At 32.6% G+C, this 24,314-nt stretch overlaps 1 protein-coding gene across 1 annotated transcript in view; it reads left to right on the plus strand.

Moving 5' to 3' along the window:
- Positions 1 to 17,055, plus strand: part of LOC144837754 (protein FAM53A-like) — a 91,898-nt gene extending 74,843 nt beyond the window's left edge. Inside the window, exons 5-6 of the mRNA XM_078692997.1 lie at positions 4,059 to 4,091; positions 14,337 to 17,055. Of these exons, the coding sequence (XP_078549123.1) occupies positions 4,059 to 4,091; positions 14,337 to 14,627 (324 nt within the window). The 3' untranslated portion in view covers positions 14,628 to 17,055. The remainder of the gene's footprint in view (positions 1 to 4,058; positions 4,092 to 14,336) is intronic.
- Positions 17,056 to 24,314: the final 7,259 nt, after the last annotated feature.

The following is a 24,314-nucleotide window of genomic DNA, read 5'->3' on the forward strand; positions in this document are numbered from 1 at the left end:
CTTCTATCCTCAGCTAGTAAACAAGTCTCCGCTAGAGACTAGCTTACATTCGTGCTTTGAACGGTTTCCAGAAACTCGCTAACAACTTCAACATTGCCAAATTATTTTGATCTGATTTTAAATCATAATAGTACTGTAATTGCATTACCGTTTTATTGTTCAGTATTGTATGAAATTGTTCATATAAAACCTCTAGAATTCAGTTACAATTTTAGGCTAGAGGGTTGGAGTGTACCAATTGTTTTTCTAGTATACAAAGAACATATAATACATTGGGTAGAGCAACCAACCAAAACTACCATAGCTATACAAAAGACAGATAGTACTGTATACCGTATAGTATACTAAATCTCTATTAGCCTGTTGTTAAAGATAAACAAATTCACTGAGATGAGAGATGTTTTATTTTTAGTATAAATTTGTCACGATAAAACAGCTATAAAAAGTTGTGGCATTTCTATAAAACATAAAATATTATACTAACTAAAACAAAACTAAGTGAGGAATGCTGCCGAAACCAATAACAGAACAAACTAAATCTTTCAAAATGATGTGTTTAAAACGAAGAGGATATAAATTCCTTTTGGAATGTACAGTTTTGTAGGTTCAGGCACATAATAAAATAACGTCCTTTTTATCAAGCGCTATCCTAACATAGATCAGTATGGAATGCTACTGATCTAGAGTAAACTAATCCATCAAAATTCTTTTGTTGTTACCATGAAGGGGGTGTAAATTTACTATGCTGCCCCATATGTACAAAGTATTTTATCGGTGTTGTCTAAGTGGGTGATAACTGTGATACTGTTAGAAGAATCTTGAACTTTATGTAACTGGTAGACAAACAAGTGTGCTTCTTTAGTACCGGCGTATATCCTCTGGTATAATCCCCTAGAACACAAGTTGGGCCAACTTTTGGGGTGGGACTATACCCGGAGAAAGTTCAGCAAAAAAATGTTTATGCATTTCTTTTTTTTTTCTAAAATTATTTAAACTGGCGAGAGATAGGCCTACATCTAGACCAAAAGTTTTAAAAAATACTTGCATTATACCCGGAGATATGCATGTTTTTTAAATCAGACATAAAGTAGGGGGTGGAATTATACCCGAGGATATATGCTATATAAATTAATATCATCTGATATCATTCCATGTTGTTTTAAATTAAATATTCAGTTTTTTGGTTTTTTTTATTTAACTATTTTTATGTGACCTCCAAATTAAACTTGGCTTCAAATGTAATTTTTGTTTTCTATGTTAATTGTGATATCAATTGATGGTAATCATATTTTTTGTATATCATACAACAGGTGAATTATTCTGAAGGAAAAATGGTTCCTCTTTCTCTGAAAGTGGTAGAAAACTTGGCAATCTTTTAATATCAGTAGCTTATGTTTCTGCTTATACACCAGGATGTGGTCTTTTGCAAATGTATAAAATAAATCTTTTATAAACCGCTACTACATTCTCAAAAAATTGTCTTGTTTCGACATTGAACCCGATATCGTTTAATAAGCCGATGGATTTATTACAATAAATGCAAAAATGCTTTTTCCACCTCATAAGATTTAGATGCATTATCTAATAATAGAGAAGACCTGGAAAATAGAATGGTCTGTAGGTATATATAATTGCAAATATAACAATAAAGTATATAAAAATAGAAATATAACAAATAGTGCTTTAAAGTAATTAGTATACAATTGTGTAAATCACATAGTCTTATCTAGATTTCACCCTTTTTTGGTGGTTTAACTTAACTTTAACTTTATTTCGTCCACATGGGAAAATATTTTGAGTGCTTTAGTGTGCGAGATATAAGAAACAGTAATATTACGGTATCTCCCTACTATTATGTATTAAGCTCTGTAATGAAAAAATGTGATGTGCCCATATATGGTAGTGCTATGACATCATCCCATCCATATATGGGCACATCACATTTTTTTGTCACAAGTTTGATAGTGTAGACAAGGCTTAAAGTTAGATGCCTGCATCCATGACACACTACAAAGTATTGCAGCAGCTTGCTTGAAACTGCTCAATGTATAACATCCTGTTACTTGTAACATTTTTAATCTTCTTGTCAAAATTGTCTCAAATTACAATCGTTAAGGAGTTGCCTGTTGTCACAGAATATATCCTATATTATTATTTTGTTATTGAGTGATTGGTTAATAATTATTAGGATAATATTATTGAAGTATTTATTGTAGGATAGAAATCCTCCTTCTCAATTATGTTGTTTTCAGTACATATGCTAATTATATAATCAGTTAAACGGCTGGATTGTGTTTAGAACCCCCCTCCCCCTTTCTTTCCCCATGTTTGGTAATATTTGTATGCACAATTATTAGGATATAAGCCAAATCATTGTATTTTGGTTCTTATATTGAAAACCATGTTTCTAAACTTGACACAAATTTGTTTTTAAATGAAATGGACAAACATTATTATGGTAAATAATAATATAAATTGACTTCCTAATCACAACAGTATTCATTGATAATAAATTCTGCTAAAAACTACAGTTAGTTAGAGCGAAGACGCTTGTGCCTTGTGTTTGGTTCTGGCCATGGAATGTACCACCAATAGGGAAAACCTATTCCAGGCTCCCCATTCTTGAGACATTAATGTTGTCCAATTATAGTAATAAGCTCCTTCCTCGCGACATTAATGTCAAGGCTTGTTCATTAATTAAGGTATTCGTTGACATATTTTTTAATTATGACGTCGCCTTCCTTCAACCACGATTACATCACTTGCCAAAGTATATTAAGACATTTTTGTCAATTTCTGACTCAATTACAATATTTATATCATGCGAAATAGGTCACACATCCATTATTATTACAAGGTTGTTTAATAAAGTGCTTTTAATAATATACAATTCAAGTTTTCAAATCACTGTACGATATTGTTTTAAGTAATTTATTCTGTCTAAATAGATTGAATTGCAACAATTTGAGTCCAAAGTATCATCAGTGTAATGAAAATGTCATAATACACTTGTCCTGAAAATGGTTTTATTAATCAAATTTATTTTAAACTATCTTCTAAAGTATTATTTAGCATACTTATTGTAATTGCGTGCTTGTTTTATATGACCTTTGACCTAATGGTTTCGCAATTGGGGTTCTGGGGGCTTTGCTGTTTGTTTGTATTTCTAGGCAACTTATTTACTCATATGCTCAGTTAGGGGCATTAATGGTCTACATGTGGAAAGTACTATATAGCTGTAGTTGTGTCCACACTTTCGTGCAGATACATAGTACTGTATAACCTGCCAGAAACCTTTATTATATTAATTTAATAATTTTAGAATAATACACTATACGGAATACTGACTTGTTAATCTTGTGAAAATGTTATTACAGCCTGGAGATGTTCATGACTTGATTTGTCTTTGATTTTCTTTCAAAGTGGCGGAATCGAGTTACATACCATCTCAATCAAGTAATTCGTACCTTGAACTCAATACTAGCTAAATATGCATAAAATGGCTTTTTTATCAGAGTTTCTCTGAATGTTTTGCAATTCAAACGGTATCTAATTATCTTCCACTTTGCCGGTCACTGTCTTCGTATCGCACGTAATATGTTTCATTTCATAACATCAATTAACCAATATCTGTCGCAATCCATACATGGAAGATTTTATCGGGCAGATATGCGCAGATGCCAGCTTGGCCAATAAAAAAATAATTATGTAAGAATTATGTACATTACAGGGAAAGAGAAATCATACTAGCTGCGTGGTGATGTTACACAAAGTGCTATGGCCTCAAGACATGCTCTCAGTCATTCATTTACCTCTTCGTTAAATGCAGTTCAATTTTTGATAGAGAAGTTCATTCCCTCTGGCTATTTTTCTTTTTGTATCTCGTACATCGTCAAGTTTCCGTCATCTCGACAATCACTTTTCACAAAATCATCATTTTTAATAAGATAGTTCAGACTTTATGGCAATTAATACTTAATTTCAAAGCGCCAATTTTGTTGTTTCATTATATAGCAATATTTTCTGAAGTAAAATTTCAAACTCTTTATATCTTTCAGACATCCTATAATAGATGTACACAAAGACCGAAAGTAAGTGGTATTCTTGTTTCTTCTTTTTTTTCATTATTTAATTTTGATTAATATTTTAGATTTGTGGAAGCCAGTGGTCCTTAGAAAGATAGATAAAACACATTACAAGAGTAAAACACGAACAAATTAAAGATGTATTGTCCCCCATAAACATGAAAAAGATTAATAAAATCAGATTTTGAATAGGCCATTTTGCAGATTTAATTAATAATTAGTTCACTTATAAAAAGACAAAAGAAACGGTTAAAAGAAAAAAATATTGGTTGCCATTAATGTCATTTGTTTCATCAAAAGGGGGAAAATCATCACAAGCTAGGCTACTATCACTTCCACTGCTATTTTCAGGTTAAAATAGGGGCACTCATTCAAAGGTGGTTTGTTTAATAACCTAGGCTTGGTACATACTACACATAGTCAGCTCCACTATGACCATTACTCACAGCATTGGAAAGTGGAATAAGGCATACTTTAATTTTATTGCTGTGAACAGGCTTGAGCAACGAATATTAGAACATGCCAAAATTTTCCTCCCCTGTAGCTCCGTGGTTCATGTCACCTCATAATAATTCATCGCCAAAGTAGACCTGTCATTAAATCACACACACCTTGGGTAACGTCGCAAGCATATTATATACACCCTCCTCTTGCAAGATATTGCTTTAATAGTCCATCCTAGCGATATGACTACAAACAGTTCATCTTTACAAGCCAATAGACACACTACCTCGTTATAACTTACTGATTAAAAAGAATTCCAGTATTATTACCGTAATTATAAACATGACAATTTTCTTGTCAGGATGCAAACACGCCGACGAGCAGTTGACTGTACTTTCGTTCCCCAGCGGTCTGAATGTGATCACAAATACAGAATTGGATAACAAAGTATAACTAGATACTTGATACAAATTGAATATTATTTTGTACTCATTTTCATACAAAACCCATTAATCCAAAGTCTTTATTAAATTTTACTGTTTTCAAATCAATACATATTGATAATGACCAGAAGGGAACAAATTATAATAACATTGTTCTCGTAGTAAATTGATCCCTAACGAAGGTCATAGTATGCACTGTTTGCTCACTGTTTTTACCGTGCGAGTCAATTTGAGTATGTGTCTGGAACGTGATGTGCTGTGCACCATGTGGGGATGGGTGGCGCTACACGCGATGTGGCCTAGTGCGTGCACACTACTAACTTGTGTCGAGTTACCGCAAATTGATGACAAACTAGTGGTATATTTCTACTCTAAAAATGACACTAAATACTACTTTAGACCTTGGATACCTATTTATAAATTTTACAAAAATATCTGAATCTAACTATCTTTTCTTAATATTTTTCATTAGTAATCGGAAAAAGTATACAACTCTAAAAATGTAATCATATAGTGTATATAATAATATATTATTAGTGTGTATAATAGTAGAGGAGAATTAAGAAAATATCGTGAATAGAATAATAATGATATGTGAATTTTTTTTTTCTAAACTGAACTATGATATTGTTCAATCAATCTTTAATGTACATATCTTTTAATCTATAATTAAGAAGGTCTCGCTATACAAAATATGCTTCATAATTTAAATGTAATTACTTTTTTCTATGAAATCCTAATGAAACGTAGATGTAAATTTATTTCAGTTATTACTGAAATAATTTGAATACAGTACTTATATCCACCTATTATCCATAGAACACCTATATTGACCATTGGTCAGCGTCTGGTCACCTATATTGACCGTTGGTCACAGTCTGGACATGCGGACAATAAGCATATCCAAATGTCCCCACACAATGTAATGCAACGTAACTTTTTTTTAAATTTATTAATTTTTTTATTTATTTATACTGGGTATTACCTCTTCAGTCCCAGAGGGCCCAGTTATGATCAGTGGCTGTGTGTTCCTAGGCCGTAACTAGTTCCTAGGCCGTTGATTTCACAAAACGAAAGTGTGGTACTTCTACTCATAGAGATAATGTGTATCTAACCCCATGCCTAACCTCCAATGTAGTGGATAGGTTTCAATGTAAGCCAGACCTACTGTATGTCCCAGGGTGGGATTATTCTAACATTGCTATATACGATAATACAATTTTTATTTATATCCATGCACTATCAGCAGATCACATAAATTATTTACTCAGATTAGAATAGAAATGCATTGAACCTATGCTTAATTGCTTTATATTACTACAGTGTCAATGACTGAATAATCTGATTAAATACAAAAATTCTTCCTACACCTGTTGTAATTATGCAAATATTTAATACTTGGATCGTTGCCAATTGTTGCAATTAATAAGTTGAAAATGTATGAAGAGCTGGTAGATAAAAAAAATTATAATAATAACTATTTTTATTGATATTTCTCAGACAAATAAATAATTTAACTATGAAAATTAATATTTATTTATTTATTTAATATTGACAGTATGTTACATCCAAAGCTGATCTCAAATCCAAACAAAAAAGTTAATTAAATTTAGAGAATTTCATATAATATAAAATGAATTAATATTTATATAAAAATGCAATTAAATATAATTAATAATGTTAACTGGAATGATGAAGTATGGTTAGTTGTTAGGTACCAGTTTTTTATTCCAAAAATCTAGGTTCGATGATTTTGTATCAATTATTTAAAGATGTATTGTCCCCCTGAAAAATATTTTTTAACAACATTTTTCATGAATATTCCATTTTAATGTAACATATGTAATAGTCATTCACTTTGAAAAAAAAAAAATTGGATTAAAAAAAATGTATTTAACTGAAAAAAATGTAATTTAAAGCAAAAAATGGTCATATTAGCTGCCAATAGGTTTTTGGTTGACTTTAACCATTTATTTTGTCATTTTATAAGTGAAAACATTATTTTTTTTTCGTTTTTTTTTCTACGGAAGTGATTAACTTTATTAAAATGACAAAATAATCTATTCAAAGTCTGATTTAATTAATCTTCATTTTTCATGGTTTTGGGGGACAATACATCTTTAATGATATGTATGAATGTGGCATAACAGTATGGTGCTTTACTCCGTATTCTTGAATTCTTGGTTCAAATTGTATGCAATGCAGTTCTCGTTAGTTACGTCTTACTGTAGATGCATTTAATTGTACATTTAAATGTGTTTCAAACGAAAACAAATTTATCTTCTTAAATCCATGATCCTTCAATATTCTTATGAGTCATACTTTAGTCAAGTCATTTTATTTCAAGTATCGTTACTCTCAGTCAGACATGAAAACAAATATTATAGTTCTACTATTATTTTTTTAGCATTTGAAAAACACTTTATATGCATAGTATATATTTATTACATCCCTTGCTGTCTCTGTTTAATGAAAATGATACAAGTCAATGCAGGCTATATAGTTTAATGTTTTTTATTGGTAAAATGTAATAAAACTTCTCTGTCTGGCTTTAATGAAGTATTATGTAGTACATTCACACTTATAAAAATATGAATCAAGGTATCCAAGGTGGTTTATCATCAGTACATAGATCTTTAATATTAGCTACCAAACGACTGTACCACAACAGTTGTGTTCACATAATTTGTAAACACAACGAATATGCTACTGGCGCTAAAGAACTGAAAGTAAACCAACTTAGTTAGCCGTTCACAAAGACCGAACGCCGTCGAAACTAAACTTTTTGCAGCGAAACAAATTTGTAATTTAATCAAAATCCTTTGTCTATATTGTAGTATTGTGACAAATCATAATTATAGTAAATGCTAGAGGGCAGTAGATGTAGAGGACGGGATACATACAATATGAGAATGGATATTGAGACAGAATAAGAATAAAGACACCAAGTATTAACTAATGTTGTTTAGTGTTTATTAATGGTTCTTGTATTAACGTCAGCATACAGAACACTACATATATATCTAAAAAGTCACTACACTCTCCCAAAGCCTGGCCCCCGATGTTCTGCTAAATGCTGATGGACCGCCATTGAGACTCGTTACAAAATGATTAATGATGTAGCTAGTCAGGGACGTACCCGGATCTTTTAGTTTCGTAAAAACACACCCTAAAGTATATAACATTAGTACAGAGAGTTATATATATATATAGACTACCCTGTTATAATATTGATTGATTTATACAATGTACACATTAGAGCTCAGACAGTCAGGCTGTCCATAAGAAGTTATTATTGTTCTGACTGTAATTTTTAATAGGTATTGAGGAGAATGACTTTTTGTTTCATCATGCCAGTGCCATAGTTGTTTCACTAAGGAACATTATCTTTTTAATATAGTGCCATTTTCCAATTTCTTCACTTCGTTGGTTTCTTAATTTAAAGTACTGTATTAATTTCGTTTGGATATAGACTTCTATTGCCCGTGCTAAATTATTGACAACAATTTCTTTTAAAATCTATAGTATGCAGTTGAACTCCTCCTTATCCAGAGTACACTTTCCTCTGAAACTATTGAGGAGAAAATTATGACACTGACACACTACAACATCTTATATGTGTTTCTTCTGGTTATCTCTCCTCCATTTATGATTCCCAGATCTTTCTTCAGGTATAAACAAAGAGAAAGGGAAAAATACTAATACCCTTTTCACACCTACAAAAAGTAACAAGTTGTAACCAGATTTGCATAGTGTTGTCCCTTTATGTCCCTTGTGAAATCTCTAGAGAAAAACATACCGATGAGAGGCCAATTTTGTTGTTCAAAAAGGTCCCGAGATGTTGTTGCCCTGGTATCAAACTGATCAATCATAGTAATCTAATAGCGCGCAACTATACTTTCTCACAAGATTTCTCCGGGTTCGCGTATGCATGTGTGAAAACGTGTAATAAATCAGGAGATCAAACCTCAAGTTGTTACAAGTTATGCAGGGTATATTATAAGTGTGTATTTTCTAAATCTAGAGATGTTAAATAGTTTAGGCCTGGTTATGGTTCAACTGTAAACCACCATGTAGCACCTTTTTCATACATACCTAAAGCCTATTGCTTACATGGTAATCATATTCATGTCTTCTAATTTGGCTCTTTTCCAGTGGTATCTGTAAATAATTCTTACAGGTGTTTGTTTTGAACTTTGGTCTTTAGCATTTCATGTTTAAGTCATGTTACACCGACCTTAAATGTCATTGCTGTATTGCGAAATGTACCATACATTAGGCTGTATCTTTTAATGCCATATCTTTTCCCAATTACTACTACTAGCAGAAATCATTTTGTAGTAAAGTATATTGGCAAAAATAACCCTAGTAGAAATGCAATATGTTTGATGTTTTGTGCATCGTACCATAGCTGTTGCTTTAACACACAAAATAATATAGTAATATGCTTTCCTATATCAAGAGTAATTTAGATAGAGTATTAATTAAATTGTAACTTCCCATAGAGTCAGAAACAATGTTTTTTAACTGTGGGTGGTTGTGTTACTCTCTTGAACTTGGCTTTACTTTCATCTTGGGCCCAATAACTCATATTGTTACTGCTTTTAGTTGTGCAGTGTACATTTTTGAAGACTGAGCAAATCTTCTAATTGGAAACCGAAACCAGGTTGTAATAATGATGATGATGTTAGTACCCTAGACGACTGCATCTTGTCATGTTTATCGCGAAGTAGGACTTCTTCGTGACATTATTCTTCTTCAAAAACATAATGATCAGATTCGTTCATTCACACATGGCTTTTTATGTCATTAATTCCCGACCTATGACCTTTGCAAAGGAAATGTACAAGTCATTAGTTGTCACTTACTAACTGATGCTGTTAAGTTTCTATGGCAACTGTCTAGATAGCAATCTTTTAAGTATTTTATTTTTAACTAATTTTGAGGAGGAAATATAATTTCAGACTGTGATGTACAGTCTAACATATAGGAGTAGAGCTCGGGCTGTGTATTGTCCCAGGAAAGGAAACAAACGTTTAAACATGTACATATTCATTATATGACATTATTCCAACATTATATCTATACTAATTATACTCCTACTACTACTATATCTACTACTAATGTATATCTAGACAAACAAAATCTATTTGTATGCATTCTATTGTCCATGCTCTCTGATATGATTGATTATAGTTAATAACATTTAATGATCAATAAAGTAAATATCAAATATTATCATATTAAATGCAAATGGCTGAAGTATCAGACTTGTAGTCTTTACCATTTTGCATATAAAAGAAATGTTGCTTTTTATATTTTTTCTAATACATTTATATGGTATGTTATCTCACATAAAACAATATCACTATTTTCAAGTATGTACTGTACACATTATGTTGAAATTCAAAAATGATTGAACCAGTGATCTTAAGATTAAGTGGAAACCACCAAGCTGCATTACCACTATTTAAATGGAATACAATGACTTAGAACAAGAATACATATAATAACATACATATAATCCAGAATTAAAATTGCTTTAAAAAACCCTTTTAAAATATAAAATTCACAGTTAAACAAATAAATTTACTAAAATAGTGTAACAAAACCTAGAATAAACTTGATTTTTGGTATATTACATATCTTTTAAATAAATAATTGTAGAGCCAATGCTTTACCGATTTTAGACAACTTTGGTCTCTTATTGGAAAGTGGTCTCTGGTTGCAATTGCCTTTAATCAAACCAATCTGAAGCCAACTTCAAAATAAGTTTGATAACTGTAATTATATTTTCACTGTAACATGCCAGGTGCTCTGTAGAATACGATTGATTGATTAGCGTGGTACTATTCAGAAACCAATTCGTTTAATAGATTAAAAGTGATTTGCCGTGGATTTCATTGGAGAGCAACAGTAACATATTTCCCGTGCATTGACATGGTCTACTTCCCCCAGGGGTTTGAGCAAATATCGCATTATGATTTTGAGCGATATATTAAAAGTGTGGAGTATTTTTGATAGCGGGTCGATGACTGATACAACGTACTGTAGTTTTCCACTAATGCTGTATATTGTATTGTTTACTACAGCATGTGCTCTAGATATAGATTCATGTCATATACACACATTGATAATGACAAACATATTCTATTTCAAAGGAATCAACACTTTTTACAACCCATTACACTTGTCCAGCACTTCCTCTACCAGCACTTGACTTGTCCCAATGTTTCTTCTTCACAACACTTATCCTCTTCCAAACACCTCTTTCTCCCAATTCTTTCTCATCAGAACACTTTCTCTAACATTTTTTCCAACACTTCCTCCACTCAATGCGTCTCCTTCTTTCTCCTTTTATAACTCTCCAACGCCAGAGGCATATTTTAATGCCTTTCTTTCCTCCTGCTCAGAGGCCCCATAAAATCCAGGACTAACAATCCCCTGAGGTGTTTTACCGATTAATCGTACGATCAAAAGAGAACTGGGTATGATCAACTAGCGTTGGTGTTCCCAACTAATCATCCATTCATAGAAGTACTGATGAAGAAGTCAGTTGTGAATAGAATGGACCTGACTTTCTTTCTAGTTCTTTTAGAACACACTTTAACACACTCTCATCACTATCCCCCTTTAAAACTCTCTCCCCATCACTTTCCTTTCTTTGAACCCAACCCCATTTTCTCTATTCTAATTCATCATTTTCGATTAAAGACTAAAAATTCCTGACATTAATTGACAGTAAATCTTCTACCATCCATCTGAGCAAAGCCATTTTTCACATTTACAGAAAATTCAAAATACACCTTGCTATGACTCAATGCCAATAATTCATTTTCAAATTCACCTCGATTTTACCTTGCTTTTATCTTCTTGTCAAAATGTTTCTACAAACATTTGCAGTTGTTTTTGATCGTTACTAATTTCATTTCATGTAGTTTTGTATATTTGTAAGTGGCAATGAAAATTTATGAAATGCAATATTAGAATTTTAAAAATAGCAGATGATTTCCCTCTAGATGGACTATCAATACCAACTCATTTTGTCACATCGTATTTCAAATTTCCATCGTAGATTTCCATTCGTCCCTACTGATCAATTCTTCATTTGAATATAAGAAAGCAGTTGCTATGTTTAGGCTTAAATATTTGTGTGATATTTGTCTTACTATGGATGTGGGACACACATTTGGTCCTTGCGTGTCATTCTCAATCTTACTTAGAAAAAAAAAAAAAAAAATGGTGATTATGTACATTTTAAATTAAAGAAGACGATTATAAAGTAATTGATACAGTTTCTAACTAATAATAAAGTAAAATTACATAATTTAACCTAAAAAATAAATCATATCTGAACGAAATTCAATGAGCCAACTTCTGTGTGGTCACTTGAGAGCCATTGTGAGGGAAATCCAACTGTCATTTTACGGCATAAAGCCACTCCAGAGAGATTCCATTCATCCTCTGAAAGCCTCTTCCAGAGCTCTTGGCCAGTGATGCTAAACCTATTTCCAGCTTATTGCTGACGATAACATGATTTATAACTGTAGAGAAAATGAGGAAAAATGTAAATCAAATTGCGTTTAATTTAAAATGATTGATTTTGGAATAACTTGGATACGTTGTATGCGGCGATGATTAGTCGTGAGGTTTTCTGTTTATGTACAGAATGCTGGGTGATTGTAACTTGCCTCATTATGTAAGATAATATTGCCAGCAAAATGCATTCTTTTCATTAGATTATGCTCGAATTGTTGCCAATAATATCTGCTTTTCATTTGTTAATCAAAGCATGTGTCCATTCAAACAGGTTTTTGACCCTTCTCGTCGTCACAATTGTTCCTTTGCTCAACTTAGCAGATCAATGATATAACAATCATGCTGTTGCAATATTATGTATTGATGTAATTTGTCGCTGGGCTCTACAGTTGGTAATTTCAAATGTCCTGTTAGTTAGCATGAAGCTTGCCACATACTGTAGTGTGTAGCAGGCTATCATAATTCAATCTTTTTATTTTACATAAAAAGGTCTCCTATTTTTGTACGTGCTTATATAATCCATCATGGGCTTATACCCACATCAGTACAATACTGAATGTTATAATAACTACAATTGTTCAGCCTAAAATAAACTGCAGTATATAATACAACCTGATCGCACTGGACTTAAGTTGATCGCCGGCTAAATTGGCCAAGTAAAGTGCAATCCGAAAACTGGCTACAGATCCCTTGGGGTTAAATTAACCAAGTCCAATGGTTACTTTTACAGACAACTGTCTGCTCAGTAGAACTTGGTATCGCTAAACTAACAACGCTGGCTAAAAAGTCTAATCTTAATGTGAGACTCATTCAAACCTTCACCATATCATTCAATGCAGTCAGTTATAGTTGTCACGGTTAAATGTTGGTAAAACTAACTGCGTGAAATTACGGTCAAATTTAACTTGGTATTTTTTTAATAATTTACCAAGTCCAGCAGTGCGAACAAGGCTTTAATGTAAATGTGTATAGGTACAGTAATTTAAATAATTCAGTCCTAGGGTCTTACGAATATCATTACTATATTCAATGTTCATATTCAAGGCAATATTTGGTTGTATTAGTTTGTATATTTAACAACATGATTAATAGTGGCCATTATTGATGGTTACTTTCATTCCATTAAACATGAAAATAAGTCTACAGGAAATTGTAATGTACTGCCAAAAATAACAAGTATAATAAATGAGTACTGTCAAGAGTATCAACTTAGTCTCCCATCGTTATTGCATATTTATGTACGTTTATTCCACATCATTTATTACTTTTTGTAACATTTCAAGATTTATGCGATTTGTCCGCGATACCTAATTGTTAGTAATATAATTATTATCATCGTCGTCATCCTCGATGATTTTGAGTTGCGAAAATAGCGAAGGTTCCATTATCATTAATCAGCACAGCTATGACGTACGTCGTCAGCTTTGCGAGAAAAACCTGAAAACATAGTTAAGTAAGTGACAACGAATGTTATAACTAGTTTTGAGCGACAGGGTTCTTTGTGAATTGTAACATGTGTAGAAAACCTTGGATTTGTAGATCTGTTAAAATTTAATAAATCATCTGCTGAGGTATTACACAACATCTACCTTTAATTTTGAAATGTTCTTATATATATAATACTGTAATATATATAATATAATGTGACATTTATATAGCGCTATTTCATGAAGATCAGAGCACTGTGGATGTTAAACCCTTTTCAACAACATTCTTCTCCCCAAAGGGTCCCATCGTGTCACCAGCAGCCAACTACGGCGCTATTAACTCATTTTGACTTGATATATTGACCCATACGCTTACAGATTTTTTTTTTTTGTTTCAGAAAACGTCAAAGCAACGAGGAATGTTGAATTGTACAGAAACTGAACGATTTTTAGGTTTGAAGACGATAGCATCGTCACCGTGCGATGGCAACCATGCATCAAGCATCATGATAACGCCAACATCAAGCCCCACGAAGGAGCTTGAGAAGTCAGACGATGCGCAGGGTGGAGACAGTAGCACGAGCGATGATGACTACAGCGGCAACGAGTTTGAAGACACGTTAGAGGATATTATCTTCCCGATTGATCCTGACGACGAATTAGATTTAGATGAAATCGAAAATAATTGAATTTGTTAAAACTTTATATGTTGCCAAGTCCGTTTTTCATTCTGCCAAAACATTACGTTTGCGACAGACATTTCAAACCGCTACCCAATTCACACATACAAAAATGCAAACAACGTTTACGAATTGTTACCTTGGTACAAATATCTGTAATATTTATATACAGGTTTACCTTGATATTACTTTTCTAAAGATCGTATAAATACGCGCAAGGAATTTCAATTGTTGAAAGTTCACGTTAAAAGATTTCTAGTCACATAAATTTCATGGCTTTCAATTACGAGATTACGAAATAAGAATGATGGTAATATTGGAGAAGATATCTTGGTAACCATTTGTTAGTTTCTACATTTAATTGTACATATGTGTGACTGAAGATATATAAAAGGTTATTGAGGCAATTTCATTTTTTTCTCCTTGTTTATTTTTAAATTACTAGTAATAATAAAATAACTAGAAATATGTAAAATATGTTTTGTGTAGAATGTCATAATTTATAAAAATTGAGATTTAGGGAAAATACCTATTTTAGTCAAATACAATCTTTACTCTACATATAGTCTTCTTTTTCTTTGTGCTTCTCATCTCCCCTCCTGTGTTAGTGTTGTATATTCTGTAAGTGACATGCTCTATACCCTTGGAAGGTAGATCTTTGCACTTATTGATTAACACCACTGTACTTGGAATATATAAAATGTTGGTGGTTTTAAGTAGCGTTTTAGCATTTGGCTTTTACCTGAGTTCGCAGGTAGCTACCTTAATACGTGACTGTTTAAATTTGTAATACTAATGCTTTCTATAGAAAGCTGGCTGCGGAATTTACTTGAAAACGAATTTCATTTTGATTTTTTCAAAGGAGTGTTTGTTGTAACCATATCCTTTTAAAATACACAAAATGAACAAATGTATGTGAAATGATGTAACACAATCTATTGCATTAACAGTATACGAGGTGGTTCACCTCATGGTTTAATTGCTTTGTTACTGCTAGTTGATTGGCAATTTCTGTAACCTAAATATCCAGCATTTTATTCCACTGTTAGTTGAAATCATCCCTGTTCATTTTTTTGTTTATTCCTAATGTAGAGAGTATATAAAAATTATTCAGAAATATTTAAAAACTGTTATTAGTCGTACAATGAAATTTTATAGTTTGTCGCGCAGATGGTAGGGTTCTAGTCTCGTGGCAGTGCGTGTGGAACTGCTTGTTATCCAGTGTATATGCTGTGATTAACCTGGTTAATTACACACACTTTATTCTATAGGAACTCCTGATGAATTTCAATCCCTAAATTCACAAGGATTTCTTTATATATTTTTAATTTGCAATTTCAACTCTTGTGTTCCAAAATTTTAACCTTGGATGTCATCCCATTTTCAAATTAATGTTATTTTCCTTTTTACTATTTTCAAATTCAAATAAATTATTAATAATTGAAATTTCTAGTATAGTAATGTGGGGGAAATATCCTAATTGGTTTATATTTTAATTATTAATTTATTAAGTTGAGATGAATATCTATATTATTATTTTTTATTTTTACTGTTTCAAACAATTTGTTTATAGTTTTATTAGTATATGTTTTATGTTTGTTAAAGTTTTTTTTTCATAGACAGCATTTGTTTTCCTATATATTATTAGTGTGTGTTACTCGTGTGCAGTGCAATGCAAAACCTTTTAAAAATACATTATGTACGTGTTGATTCTGGGGGATTGCGTCTTTTTCTAGGTTTTTTTTCACATTCTTGCCCATAACGTTGCTATCTAAACTCAATTTGTGGTACTTTTCGTTTTATATTTTCCAATGATGACGATGATGATGGTAGTGGCTAATACATTGAATGCCGTGATGAATTCATTGATCAAAGAGGGTGTGTTTGTGTTATATAATCAATTGTTATTGTAAGGACGCCAATCGTACCGAGGCTGATGAAATGTGGCGAGACATTATCACACAGTTTATGCATGACCAGTGCCGTAATAAAAAAAAAGGTGTTTTAAGCTGCTCTGTCTACACTATCAAACTTTATGTGATAAAAAAATGTGATGTGCCCATATATGGACATGATGATGTCATATCACCACCATATTTGGGCTTATCACTACCATATTTGGGTACATCACATATACAACAATTATTCAAGTATCTTACAACATTATTGTTTTTCATTGATAAATAATTGACTGCTGTTTCTGATCCCATAAATTGTGTTAGTTAAATGTATTTATGCATCGCTTGCATTGTTACGCCACTGGCCATGGATTTTGATTGTGTCTTGCGTGAAGCTTTTTGTAATCAACAAAGAATCATTTTGTGAAAGGAAAATATTCATTTATATTTGCTTTTGTCCAATTACAAATTTAGTAGGAAAAAATTGTTAAATCCTGTGTTTCCAACAATTTTTTTTCAATTTCAAGATCTGTCCAATTTTTTAAGCAAAAAAAAAATGTTTTTATGTTGACATTTTGACACACGGTTATCACACATGGCCAACAGGTGGCTATATATGGGCATGGCATCATTATGATGATCAAATATGGGGATATTATGGCTATATAAGGGCATATGTTTTTTTCCTAATATAGTAGTAGTAAGATTTATATTCTGAAATATGTATCAAGGTATTTTTGTTTAGCTTGGTATATAACTTTCTAGTGAGAAGTAATTCTTAAAATAAATTGAAATTATTAATATGACTCGTTTTTAACTTTATAGGCCCCTGTAATGTGCGCCCTCTGGATCACTAGATAACTTAGACATGATCAGGTTTAGCTGTGCAATTGTGTCAAAACTGTTTTTTCACTTGGTTTTATGTATTTTGTTTTCATCCGAGTATAGGTAACCTTTTGAATATGAATGACCATATTTGTGTTGTGGGTGTGGCTTAATGACATGCTTTCATTGGTATAGTTTGAATATGTATGAATATTCATAAACTGGGTATGGCTTTGGTATATATTATCTGATATTAATTATGAATATGCATATTATGTGGGTGTGGCTTAACTAGTATTATATTATAAGCTATAATGGCTTCAGTTGTTTTTCCTTTCCATTTTGTAAACATGTTCTAATGCTTTGATAAGGTTTATCATATTCATATTTTTAATAGTATAAAAATGTAGAAAGTTTGGAATGGTATTTTTTTGGTTATAGATTTAAGTATTATACCAAAAACAAATCACTTTCTTAAAGTGGAAATGAAACATGGGTTATCAAAACCATTGTGATTGAAACTAAAGAATGTGTTACATGAGAAATGAAATAGAAATCGACCAAAGGATAATTGTACTTGATCAAAAGGTGTTTGAATGGTAAAAACAAGTGTGATATGTAGAGAAACAGTATTCTAGTTCATGCTCGAGCATTTACTACTTGGAGGAAAAGTTTTCAGAATTTTTTTATACATTATTAATGTTTTTAAAGATGTCGACAAAGTCCATAGTGTTTTATATAAAGTAGGTGCCTCATTAATGGCAATGCCTGGTTATTTGTCAGGCCACTTCTTTAAAAAAAAAAGTGTTAGTGAGGAGAAGGAGGAGAAAAAAAAAGTTTTAAAAACTGTGCCTGTCTTTTTCGATGTATAATTTTGGAAACTAGACAAGGAAATGTATATGAAGATGAATATAACTGCATGCTTAACTAAATAACGTTATACACAAGTTGACATTTTTTAATTGATAATTTTGAGTGTGGACCAATGTACATATTTATTGGCATGTGTTAGATAAGTGGTTTAGATGCGGATAACGAGAACAGGGGCAGGCTTTTCCACCCGTATTTTGTAATTTTTTTATCAAATAAGGGCAGTATCTCTCAGGGGTTTGTTTGTCATTCTTTTTTCCATCAAAGTGTCCTGCTTTGAAGTGTACATAATGTGCTAGTGAGATCTTGGTATGTTTAGAGGTAGCACTGTATAAGTGCTCAAAGCTATACCAGCTATAACAACCATCCTAGGCTTGTTTTTTAAAGTAGATGGCTGGGATAGCTCATGTATTTTGTGTGACGAATGAATAAAAATTGACTGCTAATATAAAATAACACGCTTGTGTTTGTCTTCATTATTTTCTAGACTGTTTGTCTCGTATATAAAAGCAATACAAAAATAAACACAAAATGATATATAATTCGTTTAAATCATATATATTCAAGTTATTGAACTATGCCTGTTATATATCAACATTTAATGCCAATATAAATACTTTATTTTATTCTTGTCTGCTTTTATGTATCTGTAGTACATTATACAACCGTTCAAATAAAGGCTGCGAGGCATATATTGTTCAGGGGGATTTTTAGGGAAGGGCATTTATTCGAGAGATTCGAGATATGCATCTGACAGGGCGGAGGAAATGAATAAAGGACTTGGGCATTTATTCTGGAGAGCAGTTTATTCAAAGCGGGGCGTTTATTTGAATAAATACAGCATATATAGCCCTCTTCTTTCAATTAATGGAAATAAGATATTGCTATTGGCACTAAAACAACAAGAACAGTGCTGCAAATACAAAGGAATGAAAGTCAGAGGATGTGAACATGTTTTTATTTGGGTGGTGAGAGAGGTGTGTTAAGAGATGCAATAAGCATATTTCAAGAGATGTTACCAAAGATCTTCGACAACTCAAGCTTCACTCCTAATTCCGTCCCTTTTAACTTATTTTAATACAATGAGAGGCAGGGGTGGATCAAGAAAAGGGGAGCGCTAACATATAATATTATTGTCAAAAATAGATATCAAATTTATTATTTTTTTTTTTTCCCCTAATACTCAGCATGCAATACTGTTACTACATAAACAAAAAGATGCATTTACAGACTCGTAAAGACATGTTATCTTCGCATATCAGCTTTTAATTATTCTTATCTATATATTTAAATCACAACACAAAGCTTTTGTGCATAATTATTAAGTTTCTGATGTACGCTGAAGAATTTAATAACTGTATACTAGCCTACTGCACATTTTTAGGTACCTGGATAAAAAAGTAATTGTAGAGGGCGCTATGTACTTTTTCTGAAAGTGCTCTCTGCAAATACCGATGTACTGTTGTTGCATATACCAGGGACGAGTGAATGTCATTCTTCCCTGCTACCATAGACCTCTAATTAGAAGTCCATGCATATACTAGTTTTAAATATTACTATAATTGCATTGCGTGCAATATAAGCATCGCATACAATATCAGTTTTATATGAAAGATCCGGTAGCAAAAAAAGGGTACCCTGGATTTCTTCCGTCGAATTGTACAGCCCTACGAAATTGTTTACTACCTATGGTATGGTTATAATAATTATTCAATCATTAAGTTTGGTTCCCACTAGGACAACGCAGCGCAACGCAAGTAGTGAGCTGACCAATTACAAGCGACAATTCGGATGATCCATCGCTTGTGATTGGTCAAATTACTTTTGTTACGCTTACGCCTTTCTGTTGCGTCCTAGCGAAAAACCATGCTATATGTGTACCAAATGTTTTCGTTCAGAATATATTAGGGTATGTCGGCAAGGTACCTGTACATAACTGGAAGCGATTAAAGTGATGTAGAATTAGTTTTTGTTCATCATGGCCGTTATTCAGTATATATATTATAATTATGATTTATTCACAGAAGAAAAGATAATATATTACTTATTTTGATATTACTGTAGCTTCGGGGGGAAACGAGAAGTGTGTTCTCGATGACATTTCTGCTTTCGTTCAGCTACGTAACTCATCATTAATCACGCATAAATGCTTCTGATATATTTTTACAGAGTTCCTAAGATATTCGTCTCCTTCCAGCGCCCGCAGTGTGTAGGCCTACATCGTAAACGCATTTAGTGTTTGTAACGTTTATTGAATAAGGCTTCAATCATAATTATGTCTTGTCGGTGCTCAGAGCTCATAGACAGGGTGTACACCATTTGTATAAGGTATTTTTCAGACCAAAAAAAAAGCATAATTCAGTAGGCCTATCACTTTTTGACCGTAGGCCCCCGGCAACTAGGTCCATCATGTATGTATACAGGCACATCATCACTCCCTACAGTATTATATCCATCAGCAGAATATAGTAGAAGACAATGAAATAACCACGTCACATTTACCCAACCTACTTAATAAAAGTGAATAGATTTTGTCCAAATCAGAATTTGCTCTAGTTTTTGTGAACCGCTATTAGAACATTGCTTATTGATATGAAAAAAATGTGCATGTTTTGTTCGCCGGTGTCATATTAAAAATCACATCATGATCGCGACAGTCAATATCAACAGTGAGTACAATGCTTTTATTTAAAATGTAGGCCTATTTGTTTTAGTTTATTGTTCGTACGAATAGGAATATGATGCAATAATATGCAGGTGATACCCGGGATGCGATACAATGTAACGGGCGTGTCTTCCTCCATGGCACAATATGGTACAATTTGTAAATACACAATGGTAGAAGGAAAACGTAATACAGTAGGTTTTATTAACGATTACCAACACTGATAATACGTTAATTAAAGAGAATCATTACACTACTACAGGTAAAGTCACGAAATGTGGTAGTAAAAGCTTCGGTACATATCGTCGTCGTTTCAGATTCCTTTAATCGCCGTCAGCATTTCGTAGACACCGTTTACAAAGCTAGTATTAGGAAACCAACTTAACTAAATTTACGAAATTATTGGCAGAATATGTTCTGTATAGTTTGCGTTCAAAACCGCAGGTGGTCACACCACCCCTGACATACCGACGTCAAATTGTGAAGTCACTCTAAACGTTGAAAGAACGTAAACACGATCAGGCCTACCGCGTACTCGGTATAATACGCTGGAAATTAAGCGAATTGATTGAATTGAATAGTTAACTAAAAAAGCCATTTTAAAAGTAGAATTACATTACACGTGGTTGTATTCAAACAGTAGTTTTATTTAAAACATTATGACAGTTTTATGATAGCACATCACAATGACTTCTTTCTGTTCACAACTTATAATATATACGATTGGATGTCGCCCTCTAGACATTCAATATTTAAACCCCAGTCTTACATTTTTTGTATACTTAATTATTAAAATATAATTATTTGGAAATTTAAATACTAAATATGTGTACGTTTTAAATAAAATGTATTAAGATATTTATAATTACAGCAATAGCGCCCTCTGTACATTTCGCTCTTCGCCTATATCGTGCGTAGTGATGACGAAATTGGCGGATAATTTCTTAAAATAACCGCAATAAACTTCGATCATTTCAGTGTGCAATTAAAACTTGGTTATTATTTCTCTTTAACTCATCATTAATACCGGTGTGTGCAAATAGAGTACTCTCATTTACTTTTAGTCATCCTTGAAAATGAAGAAAAGTCACGTCAGTCAAGATGAGCACATTTCATTAAAAGTTACGTAGGCATTTAAAAAAAAGCCGCCAGCAGTCATCAAAGAGACAACACAAAGTATAACTCGTCTCAAAGGTAAATCGTATATACCAAGCCGACAACGAACTCTAGGGATTAAAATCCATTTACGGTTAAGCAACAATATTTTGCCGATAAGGCCGTAATTACGATAGGTAATTGTTGTGCCTCTCGTTAGATATATGGCAATGCAAGTGTTCATGATATCACGTCAGTCGCATTCCGTCAATAAATTAAAACAAACCGAAAGTTACAAAGACTACATAAAATAGATAGGCAGAAGATTTAAATAATATTTAAATCGAAAAAAAAAAACAATAGGCCTATCGCGCGATTGAACTTATTTTTCTGTGGTGCAAAAACTTTAAGTCTGACTGCTTTTTAGCCAATGGCACGCTTCAGATATGTGACGTATACGTTAAAAGGTCGTTCAACCTTAGAGTTTTCGTGATGAATGATCTGAAATCTTTGTGTGTACAAAAAGCGCTTCGAAAAGGTTGTCATTTTGATCACGTTGGAAAGGCCCAATAAACTTTGACGGTTATCTTTAAACTTACTTTTTGTGAGATGTTTTGGATGATGCAGTATAGTTAAAGGTGAATTTACTAATTTATCTCAACACAGAGTGTTTAGAATGTGTGGTGAGTAAAACTTGTTTGGAGTGATGTTTTGGTGGTGTAGGCTAGGCCTCCGCCTCTAGCTACTACACAAGCCTTGACTCGAGCGGTACGACGACTCCGATAGATTTGGTTGTTTGGGAGAGCCTACTACTAGCCTAGGCCTAGCTAGTTTTCATGCCATGCGTGATATTTCATAGACTATGTCTAACTAATAATATGTAGGCATAGCCTGTAATAGCTAGGCCTAGTTGGCGTATTATAAATCCTGTACGTGTAACAACATTAAACAACAATAATATTTAATATCGATGTCCTGACAATGAATACCGTACCACAATAGTATTGGCAATATAACTAGGCGAACGAATTACTGGCCCCCTGGCCCTAGTTAATATAGCCAGGCCAGGGCTAGCTAGCATCTCAGTAGTACTGGTACAGTACAGTACAGTAGAATAGGCCTAAATATAGATGTCCTTTCTTCCAGCCAGACAAACCTACAGTATTAAAATGACAAAAATGTTACTTCATTTAATTTTTTGTTATGATTTATTATAATTTTATTGTCATTGATATATTCCATTTATTGGGGTATAGCCTCCATGGATGTTAGTCATTTTAATGCATTTTTAAAATACAACTGTAGAAACTCCAACCACTGAGTTTAATTTAAAACCCATACAATTTATTAAAGTGAGTTCTCAATAATTGGTTAGCACAGGCCAAATTGTAACTAATTATAGTGTTGCGGGCCAGAATAGAGCATACTGTAGAGGTGCAGGTTACGGGAACCATGGGTGTAAAGCCCTGGAATCACATGGGCTTTAAATGGACATTATCACATTTTTTGCAGTAGCTCTTTTGCATTTGGCCTGCGAGTTGAGAATCCCTTGCCTATGACAATTCAATAGTATCTTGTAAGTTAGCTCCCTTGCTGTGTAAATCTTGTCTGTTGGTAAATTTGCTTTTGCACTGGTAATTTGCACACAAAACCATTGCATTGAATGCCTTAATTAGATGCAAAATAGCATAAGAGGACAAGAATAGGTGAAAAGGATCTAAGTAATCCTAAGGGTATTTTTCTGTAAAGGTTACCTTCTCTATTGTTTAATTAAGAAAGGTTAGATTATTACAAGAATGAGTGATTCGAAATAAAGAAACAATACTGTATACATTCAGTATGTGATGAAGCGTACTACTGTATCATAATAATAATATTTATAGTTGACTTTTATATACTGTAGGCCTTATACTAGTGAATGTAATCAAGATTTTGTTGTTAGGATGTACACAAAAAACAACACACTGGGTATGCTATCATCAATTGATCAATGGAGATAGTTTTAATTCTAGTAATTACTGTTTAATGTTAAAATTTTATTTTACTACTTTGACAAAAAAAAGTGGGATGTTCCCAAATATGGTAGTGATATGCCCAAATATGGTAGTGATATGACATCATGTCCATATATGGGCACATTATACTTTTTTTTTTTACACATAAAGTTTGATAGTGTAAACAGAGCTTTAGAGTAATACTCACCCGAGTCTTGTCTCATAACAACAGAAATTTCATGCATAAATTTGCTACATAAAATAACGTCAGTGGCCTGGGGGTGTCATGACATTTTAAATGGGGTATTGTCTAGAGATTACACTTAGAAGACCTTATTAGGAGAAGGCA

This window comes from Antedon bifida, chromosome 3, assembly GCF_963402885.1.
Source record: "Antedon bifida chromosome 3, ecAntBifi1.1, whole genome shotgun sequence".
NCBI classification, from domain to species: Eukaryota; Metazoa; Echinodermata; class Crinoidea; order Comatulida; family Antedonidae; genus Antedon; species Antedon bifida.